Consider the following 10745-nt stretch of genomic DNA (forward strand, 5'->3'; position numbering starts at 1 on the left):
ACAGTGTGTATGTGATGAGACTTGACACTATGAGATTAATGATGAGTGTGACCAATGATATCCTGATTCATCAGGGTATGACATATACTGCTTATTCTAGTGGTATGGGACACTAGAATAGGTAGTATGTGGATGACGGCATGCATAAGCTAATGTTGTTTAGTTTCATAAATTCTTCTTTTATTATGTGATGTTTTTTGACACAACATACTAATCATTGTTTTTGACAAGTATTGTTTGTAGATTTTTATCTTCGCAACTGAGGACAGTTGCTTTCCAACGGAGAGGTATGTTATAGAATTGATATTTTATTATCTATTGCAGCTCACAGGTGGCAAGAGCATCATCAGATTATGGATTATGCAGAAGGATGTTACATTTTATGTATATTTGATTATTCAAGTGCTCTTTGTGAGCTTTGGCCAATTATGTCCGGCCGGCCAGTTTGTACTCACTTTGATCATTCAAGAATCTATAAATTAAATACGTGCAAGAGGGAAATGGTCACTCTTGCACGGGGGGAGATTGCACCCAGTGTCTGCGTTGCTCTTATCATCTCTCCTCTCTTCTCTCGCCATGCCGGCGTAGCACTCCTCTCTAGGAGGTGCGCCTGCACGTGCTCTCTCAATCGCTCTCGCTCTCTGTCTCTCTCTGTTCGTGTATCTTGCGATCATGCGACCACGTGATAGTGCCAGGTATGCCGATTAGTCTGTTTTATGCTGTTTATTGTGTTATTTCGGGTATTTCGCAGGGCAGCCACGCACCCGTTTGTAGCAGGGATAGGAGGGGAGGGGCCTAAAGAAATGGATGGCCCCTAATGAAGGTACTAAAAGAACCAACTGCGCCGGTTGATCCCTTGGGTGTGGCAAGCAAGAGACTGCAAGCCCGATGGAGGAATGTAGGATAGACCGGAGCCATCTGTCTGTTAACCAAGGCATTGGGATACCAACGCCCAATGATTGTTGCAAGACGGAGCCTGTTTTGCAAGTAATACTCAGGATATTGAAATAGACCTCATCAGCCACATTGTTAAGGTTAAGGGTAAGAAGACTTGCACTAGTACGGTCAGCTTGCTCAAGCAAAAGAAGAAGAAAAGATGATATTTTTCTTCAGCGTTCAATTCCCAGTGCCCTGGCTTGGCAGTCGAGGGGTGTGCTGTGATAGGGCTATCTCCTTGGTGGCAACCCCCAAGACAGTCTTGGATCCTTAAGCTTCTTACAGTCTCTGGGTGGCTCCCTTTGTCAGCCAATGTATGGCTAGGATTTTGCTAGTAGATGCCATGGCTCGGCTGGAGCATGGCTTTCATTGTAACTTTTTTGTTTTTGTAGTATATATATATATATACACTCACTATTGTAAGTTTGGGGGAAAAAGCGACAATGATTGATGAATAAAACTTTCTTTTAAATATGATCAGATAGTATAAATTCTGACAAGAACACTTAAAAATAACAATTACAGACAGTTCGAACAAAAACTCTTCACAGTCGCCTTACCGAGCAAGTATTTGATATACTTAATACTAGAAAAAAAAAATGCGCATGCACATACAAATTATGTGGCGTTCATACAGTTGGGTTAACGACATGAACGCCACATTTATGCAAAAACAAATGTTTCTAACAAATGACACTCTATAGCAGTGTTACCGATCGAGCGCCGCTCAAATCTAAAGAGCAATAATGGTTTGCATACGAGCATCATATGGCCGCGTTACCAACCGATGCCCATGTGTTTCTTTGGCAAGGAGAAGGAAAGTTGAACCACCATAAGGATATCAATATCGCCGGTTACCCTCGTAGTACCAAAACAGTCAGCCAATACTTACCACAAGGACATCATATTCCCAGCGTAACCGAGGTGATGCCCCTGTGGTAAGCACTATTCCGTAGAATAGCTTACGCACACACTCACATTGTGTGGTAAGGTACTTATTACTACCGTACAATATGACAAAAGGCTGCACGCTACCTCACGATGTGTGCACACACACACACACACAACACACACACTCGAGTTGTGTGGTTATGTACTTTGCTACTGCCGCGCACTGCGACGCAAAGCACGCTCCCATATGACCCTCTCTCTCCTCTCGATGTACTTGCGAAGGAGCTCGTCAATCTCTCTCTCTCTCTCTCTCTCTCTCTCTCTCTCTCTGGCTCACAAAATAACACCCAGCAGGCCCGATCGGGATGCTCTATATATTTAGTTATGGGCCCACCAGGCTTCTTCATTTTCCCGACAGGCCCGTAGGGAAAACCATGAAGCCCGTCGGGCCCGTAGGGAATATGAAGAAGCCCGGCGGTCTTTTTGTGGGTTTCCAGGTTGCCCTCAACGGGCTTGTTTGTGATCACGTTAAGTGTAATGATGTTAATATGTTAATAAAACCTTGTGATCACACAAAATTTTACAAAATTACGTAAATTTTAAATGCTTGTTCCCATTCATGGCAAATAAAGAGATGCTCCTAGATCCGATTCTCTTCCTAATTGGTGCCTTACTGTTGCTACAAAGCTCCAGCAAAGTTGGTCTCTCTCTCTCGCCCTGTGTGTGTGTGCGCGCACGCGCACTCGCGCACATGTACGTGCCTCGTAGGCTCATTACCAGTGCCTAGAACTTCTTAATGAATTGCATCACCTCTCTCTGTCCTTTGCAAAATTTGACAAAGGTGTCTCCTCCCTCTGCCCCTATCTTGCTTTCCAAAGTACGGATTGATACTTGCCGGTCCATCTCTTCTTCTAATGGTGCAGCTCCAACCCCTGCTTGTGATCTATTTCTCAGGGTTGATCCTTTCTTGCACACATTGGCTCTCTCTCTCTCTCTCTCTCCTCCCCAATATATGCGTCAACATTTGTTCTCTCCACCTCTGATTCATTAGCGGTCATGCAGCTCTCCCCAATTTGTCGACTCATTGCCAACTTTTAGGAAGTGTACTTCCTGCTCTTGACATGCCACCTCCCACCAATCAGCTAGTGCCAAGTGGCATTCCTAGTTACGCTATGCCCGCGTTACGAGTGCTTCAACACAGAACAGTACTGGGGTATGTAATATAGTAGATGGGCGTTATGGCGCGGATCTCTGCTACACCTTCCCCTGCTGTCACTTCTACTACCACAACGTGTGCCTTCTTACCCTGTGTGCTCCCCGTAAGTGCTTCACGCTCATTCGTTATACACATGCATCGTATGGCTAGCTCAACGATTATGCTCTCCAGAATCCCAAACTTGCAGGCCTTACAGCGACTCTTGAAGCTTTTCTTGTTTGCTCAATGCTAGAGTGCGCCGATTTTTGGCCAGAAACAGTTGTGTAAATCCATTGACAAGAGACTTTGCCAATGTAGCAATGGGGCTTCAAAGCAGGCCAAAGATATGCTCATGTAAGGATCCTAAAGGTTATGCCTGATGCGAGAATTTTGTCTTCTTCTATCAGATACTGAACGATGTCCTCTCCTAACTTTATGACATGCGGGCTCTTGTAGCCTTTCTCAAGGCATGTGCTGCATCAAAGGATGTCGAAAGAGGTCAACGCATACACGCTGAAATCATCAAAGAAGGATGCCTGGAGAGAAACCCCATCATTGGTAGCACTTTGGTTAGCATGTATGCGGAATGTGGTTGGATAGCCAAAGCACAGGATGCCTTTGATATTGTGCATGTCCGGGACACTGTATTATGGAATGCCTTGATTACAGGATATGTGAAGCAAGGACTTGCAGCGGCAGCGCTGAACCAATATGAGACGATGCGATGGAATGGTGCTACTCCAACTGCTGTTACCTATGTTTGCGTCGTGAAAGCTTGTGTTAGCATGGGTGCTATCGAAAGAGGCAGGGAGATACATGCAGAGATTTTGAGGGCTGGGATGTTGAAAGAGGACCTCGTTGTTGGCAATACACTGATTGACATGTATGCCAAAGCTGGGTTATTTTCAGAAGCAAAGGAAGTTTTTGAGATGCTTCCTGTTAGGAGTGTCATCTCCTGGACAGCACTGCTTGCAGGTTACGCTACGTTTGGGCATGGTGAGGAAGCAATGTGTTGTTTCAAGAGGATGCAACGCGCAGGAATTTCACCCAATGCCATCACATATGCATGCATTTTGAGAGCTTGTGGCAGTTTAGAAGCTGCAGAGGAAGGCCATAGATTGCACGCTGAGATTGTTAGCGTGGGTTTAGCGAAAGACCTGACTGTGGGCAATGCGCTTGTTGACATGTATGCCAAGTGTGGCTTGCTTGGTAAGGCACAGGAGGTGTTCGACCAGCTTCCTTCTCGCAGTGTAATTCTTTGGACTGCCCTTATCGCTGGATATGTCAAACATGAGAATGCCCATGAGGCTCTAATTTGCTTGGATTCGATGTGGCGTGCTGGTGTCTCACCCAATGCTATCACATTTCTCTGTAGTTTGAAAGCTTGCGGCAGTGTAGGGGCCATTGACAAGGGCCAAGAAATATACTCTGAGCTTGCAAGGATTGGATGTTTGGAAAGAGAATTGCCTGTTGCCAATGCTTTGATTGATATGTACGCAAAATGCGGCTCACTTATTAAAGCGCAGGAAGTATTTGGCAACTTATCGGTTCGAGATATCATCACTTGGACTTCTTTGATTGCAGGGTATGTCCAACATGATTGTGGTGAGGAAGCTCTAGATTGTTTTGAGCAAATGGAAGGAAGTGGTTGCTCTCCCAATGCGGCAACATTTGTGTGCACCTTACAGGCATGTGGCAGAGTGGGAGCCATAGCCAAGGGTGAGTGCTTGCACATCGAAGCTTCAAGAAAAGGATTGGATACAAATCTTCATGTAGGCAGCACTTTGGTGGATATGTATGCCCGATGTGGGGTACTCTCCAGAGCACAGGAGGTCTTCGAAAAGCTTCCTGTTCAGGATGAAGCGTTGTGGAATGCATTAATAGCAGGATATGTTCAAATAGGAGAGAATAAGAGTGTCTTTTCTCTGTTTGACAAAATGATGAAAGAAGGTAAGAAACCGGATCTTATTACATTCACTACAGTGCTCAACACATGTAGTCGTGCAGGCCTCATGGATAAGTGTGAGACTTTTTTTGAAGCAATGAGTAAAGAACATGGTGTCGCTCCAACACTTGAGCATCATAGTTGTGTGGTTGATCTCCTTTGTCGCAGGGGTGAGCTATTGGAGGCCATAGCAAAGGTTAAGAAGTTGCCATTTCAACCTAACCTCGTGGTTTGGCGCTCTGTCCTTGCTGCATGCCAGAAATGGGGAAATGTAACTGTAGGAACACATGTCTTTCAATTTGCATCGCAGTTAAATGGAAAAGATGGTGAAACGCCAGCTTTGCTGATTGCATGATGGATGGATGAAGTTACAACATAGAACTTGTATAATGAAAGTTTTTGCTGCAAAACAACGATCTTGCAATGAGCCATGTTGGCACTACGATCATGTCACGTGCACATCTAATCTTATGTGTACATGGATAAGCTACCTCATGACATGGATTCAGTTCACTTAGATTAGGAAGTGATCTGGCACTTTTGCGAGTCTGTTCGCAGACCGTTGTCGGGAAAAAATAAGTGTGGTTAGTGAGCCGGGATCAACACTAGTTGCTCGTTGTGGGAATTTGGTGAGAGAAACATACAACAGAAGATGATTTGACACAAACGACACCTTAGAATCTTAAGTTATTAAACTAAATGAGCTTAAAATCTGGATACAACGGAAACTTCACTGTAATAGGCATTAAGTGCTCTAAACTTTGCCAAGATTATGAGCGGACGTGCAAAGCCAAAGCTTTATGGCCTCAATACACTTCCCTTGCTCTTCTCGACCTCTTCTACGAATACAAACTTGCCTTCCTTATCAATAGTGCACTTTCTCTGTAAACGTGCTCACTCTAACTTCATGAAGCTGCTCCTCAAGTTTCTATCATAGTTACCACTGCAGTTTGTCGATTTCTTGTCGACACTCGACTTTCTTGGTATGCACTCCCCCTTGTTCACTTTTAAAAAAAACTCAACTTCGATTTTAAATACAAAAAAAAACGTTGCTTCTGACCCAACTCGCATGCGTTCTCTTCCCTCTGCTTTACGGCTAGCCAACTCTGTCAGAAAACGCGGCTTGGTCCCCTTCTCTGATCCACGTTACAATTGACGCTTTTTGACGGTCGCTCCTGGTCCTGCTGCCTAACAGCTTGTCAACTTCCCTGCGCTCCAACCTGCTTGCCTTCACGATCCCGCGCTCTCTTGTCTGACGGCTTCTTGTCTGACGGCTTTCCTCTTCAACGGCTGGTTTCTACTGTAGTTCACGCTCCTCACTAGCTTCGTTGACGGCCACCTCCTGCAATTGCTCATGCGACCCTGCTTTCTCGGTCTCTTGCTGCTTGACCTCGTACAGCCCTTGATGATGCCCCCTATCAACCTTTCCTTTTGATGTTTCCCCTGCACGCTTTCGGCCCCTTGCCAAACCCGCAGCTGCAGACTAGCTCTTGTCCTCGCGCTGGCTTGTCCTCTCCCTGCCTTGCCGACGACGGCCTTTCCTTCAAACCAACCCTCTTTTTCTGCCGTAGCTCCTCTGCTTGATAACCTCCTCACCGCCTGCTTTCGGCCAAACCCTGATAGTGCGTTACCCATCAACCTCTTTTATATATATATATCTCCTGTAAACATAGCCTAGCTCTATTTTTATTTGTAGCTTTGGTTGGCCGTTCACACGCCCGTGTTGGCGGTCAAAGTCCTCTCCTCAATATTATTGGCTATTGTCTATCAAATGTTATTCGCATCAAATCATTTCGAAATGATTCTCCAAACAAGCAGCTTCGCAATCACTTGAAGCACACGATATCGATGATCTGAAGTGGAGACCCTCCCGACTCTCTCTTGGCATAATTTTGATAGAAAAGTACTTTAAAAATTGATCTGCTTCTCGAAGTGCACAACCTTTGGTATACATTTCTTCTACTACCACGTCAAGCATATCTTGCAATCACGATAATTCCGCATGAGGATTAACAGTATCCAAAAATCGTCTCTTGATTGAGGTTCTCCTAGTGGACGCGGCACGTCACGACACCGTGCATGTCAAGGCACTTAGAATAGATGCATATCCTCTAGCTGCACACAACATGATCATCAAATTTTCATCAGAACCCATCAGGAGCATTTTTACAGTGCATAGACCTATTTTTGGCATTTTTCAGTTATTATTTTTAAGTTACTTTTGTTGGGAACTCGGTAGGGAAAATGAGCCAAGGCAATATAAAAGAAAAACTAACTCTAGGCTTATCTAGCAGAAGAGGAAACAGTGCACATGCAAGCAACTTCCAACAGGCATCTCTCTTACTCTCTCTCTAGTAAGAACCACCTCTAAAGAACCTCAGCGTTTTCAGTCGTTAAGCCCTGGCGTTTTTTGTCCTAAACTTTTGCGTTTGAAGGGACAACAGATCAAAATTTGAAGGGAGAGCAGATCAAGGTTGAAGCTTATCAGATCAGTGTTTTTGCACCTGCAACAAATCCAACGTTTTTAACTAGCGAAACTAGCGTTTTTGCATCAAAAGCAAGGACCTAGCGTTTTCATCACACAGACTAACCTTTGCGTTTTTGCATTTGCAGCAGCCTAGCGATAACAGAGAATATATCACTCCTAGTGTTAGTAGTTTGTACCAGCAGATTCACGGTGTTTCCACAGTAGAGCCTAAATCAGTCCTAGCATATTTGCATCAGACTGACACCTCATTGTTTTTGCAGATCTTTGTGATAGAACCAACAAGAAGACGAGCATTTTCAGTTTCAGCATAGACACACCGCAGAACAAGTCGTGAACCTCGCAGAACAAGTCGTGAACCTCGCAGATCTCACCTTCCCACAGCAGATCCTCGCCGCACGGTCAGATCTCGTGAAGTTTGCAGATTTAGTCTGGAAAACGTAGATTTCAGCATCTACGTTTTCAACGCTTCGTCATCGCATCCTCGCTATCGATATCGTCATCGATATAGAGTCAGAATTCTGCAGATAAAGATTTGCAGATTTCAGTCCCTTAGCATTTTCAGATTTCAGCCCATCTCGTCGTCGTCCACATCGTCGGCAAGTTCAAAGCATTGTAGAGATTTGTGCAATCAATAGTAGACCACTCTCACCATAGAGAGTGGGGTCTTCGAAAGAGGGTTTGACAACATTCTGGTTTTGTATTCTTCTCTCTCCATCTCTCAGTCTTAGTACCTTCATTCACAATGTTCATCACTTTGTTTGTGTCCATTGCACTCTCTCACTAAAGGAACGAAAGGCTCTCCCTTCCGTAAGTAAAAGGAACCCTTGAGCACAATTCGGAGCACTCATCTTGAGAAAAGTTCAACATTCACTTCCGTTGCATCTTACATTGATATCACAGCTTTGGCAGTATTCTGTATCACTCAAGGAAAGAACCACAAGAACCACATATTATTCTTTTTTTCTTGTTGCGGTCGCACGTAACCCAAGTCCACTTGGGCGTGTCGATTCCTAATCGTGTTTTTGAAGAGTGATAGGAAACCCAAGAAAGAAGGGCTTGTCTAGCCTCCCTTTGTTCTCTTTTCACTCATTGGGAGCGGACTGTGCACTTAGCGGCTGGCCAATCGACGTGAGGTGGGAAAAATCAACCTTGGTGTGAGCGCAAGGTCGCCAAGGGGTGCGTCCGCTGAAAAGAGAAGAGCTTGGGTGAAGAGAAGATCCTTCTCTAACACATACCGCAAGCGAAAGAAGAACCGCAAGAACCTCAAGAATCCAAGACCCACAAGAACCCAAGTTCCTTGTGAACTTAAGAACCCACGACTTCAGTGTATGGTCATTACCCGAAGCGGAATGGATACTTCGCATGTAGGTGATGAGCATGGCAGTGACAAAGAAGAACTTTCCCCACTAGGAGGTTTTTCTGACCCTCCCCCTTTCCCATCTACGCCAAGGATTGCACTAACTCCTATGGAGGCTTTCGACAAGATGATGATGGACATGAAGTTAGAAAGCGAAGAAAGAATAGCAGCCATAGAGCGCAAATATGAAGAAAGAATGGCATCCATAGCGCGTGAGCACAACAAGCATGCTTGGAAGGCAAAGTGCAAAAATCCAAATTGGATCGTGAGCGCGAAGAAAGACAAGCAGAATTTAATCTCACGAGAACAAAAAAAGACAAGCAGAATTTAATCTTGCGAGAACAAAGCAAGAAAAGAGAAGAGCAACTGACACATGCAAGAGTTGTTCAGACTTTTTGCTAATGTGCAGGCACAGATTGCAAAGAATCTGGAGAAGGAGACTCTCTCAGTCTTTTCTTCTCCAAAGCACGACACACAGGGTAAGCATGATGATTTGCATGATCAAGATGTGATGATTCATGAGCATGATGATTTGCAGAATAATGACGTGATTGTTCACAAGGTTGATGGTTTAGCTGATGCTTTTTCTAGTGAAGCTAACCTCATTGCAGATTCGATCAATCATGAAGAACCGATCTTGACTCTCGAGTTGAGGTCCAAAGAACCCCCAGAGGAAGATTCGATCAATGATGAAGAACCGATCTTGGTTCTTGAGCCAAGGTCCAAAGAACCCACACAAGAAGTATTATGCGTTCGAATGATTAGTCAGCACGCATTGTTCGAGTGTTTCATTCGTGATGCTTTCCTGTATTTTAGTCACCGTCCTTATGTGATTCCTTTTCATAGGCATGACATATTGTACGATGAACACGATTCACTCATGAATAAGCACGGATGTATACGGATTATTCATGAAAAGATAAAATGTTTGCATTCAAGGAATTCACATTCCATGTCTCTTCCTTGGCATGGCACAGTATTCGAAAGAGCACAAGAAGGATTCAGCATCAGGCACCGGCATTTCCATGGTATTTTGCCATAGTTGATTGATTTAGATGAGAAGTCAAGATTCGATCCCATTGTTTACATGTGTTTGATGAACGGTGTGGCACTCCATGACTTTATTCATCTGCATTGCATGCACAGTTTTTTTGAAGGAATAGTATTTTTTCAATCACTTTACATGGAATGGGTATGTTCATGGTTTTTTGTTGGAAGTGGTTTCAGTAATTTTCATCCTCGGAGATTCTTGAAGAAGATAGACGCGTGACTATAGACGAAGTTGAAGCATTGAAGGAGCTACATAAGACTTTGTGTCGCTTTCGGCACGGCCCAAAGAGGCAAGCGTTGCAGACCTTTATGAAGTTCAAGTATCGCATGACCCACTCATCAGAGTGGCCCGACGAAGAGGTTTTCCCAAAATTCTTCCAGACGCTGTTAGCGATCTCCCTCGATGCCATTCAGCTCGGTACCAGTACCTCACTTTGAAAAGGAGGGGATGTCACGTGCACATCTAACCCTATGTGTACGTGGACAAGCTACTTCATTACATGGGTTCAGTTCAGTTAGATTAGGACGTGATCTGACACTTTTGTGAGTCTGTTTGTAGACCGTGCATGTCGAGTTACTTAGAATAGATGCATATTCTCTGGTTGCACACAGCATGATCATCAGATTTTCATCAGAACCCATCAAGAGCATTTTTACAGTGCATAGACCTTTTTTTTTTTTTGACATTTTTCACTTATTATTTTTAAGTGGTAGGGAATATACAAGAAAACCTAGCGCTAGGCTTATCTAGCAAAAGAGGAAGAAGTGCACATGCAAGCAACTTGTAGCAGGCATCTCTCTTACTCTTTCTCAAGCAAGAACCACCCCCAAAGAACCTCAGTGTTTTTAGTCCTTAAGCCCAGGCGTTTTCTTCTCTAAACTT

At 44.3% G+C, this 10745-nt stretch overlaps 1 protein-coding gene across 1 annotated transcript; it reads left to right on the plus strand.

The window, feature by feature from the left end:
* Positions 1–2965: 2965 nt before the first annotated feature.
* LOC147429831 (pentatricopeptide repeat-containing protein At2g33680-like) lies at positions 2966–5777 on the plus strand. Its single transcript, XM_086496045.1, has one exon. It carries the CDS (start codon positions 3463–3465, stop codon positions 5320–5322), a length of 1860 nt encoding a protein of 619 aa, XP_086352171.1. The 5' UTR covers positions 2966–3462; the 3' UTR covers positions 5323–5777.
* The last annotated feature ends 4968 nt before the right edge of the window (positions 5778–10745 follow it).

This window comes from Adiantum capillus-veneris, chromosome 22, assembly GCF_014529385.1.
Source record: "Adiantum capillus-veneris isolate H3 chromosome 22, ASM1452938v2, whole genome shotgun sequence".
NCBI classification, from domain to species: domain Eukaryota; kingdom Viridiplantae; phylum Streptophyta; class Polypodiopsida; order Polypodiales; family Pteridaceae; genus Adiantum; species Adiantum capillus-veneris.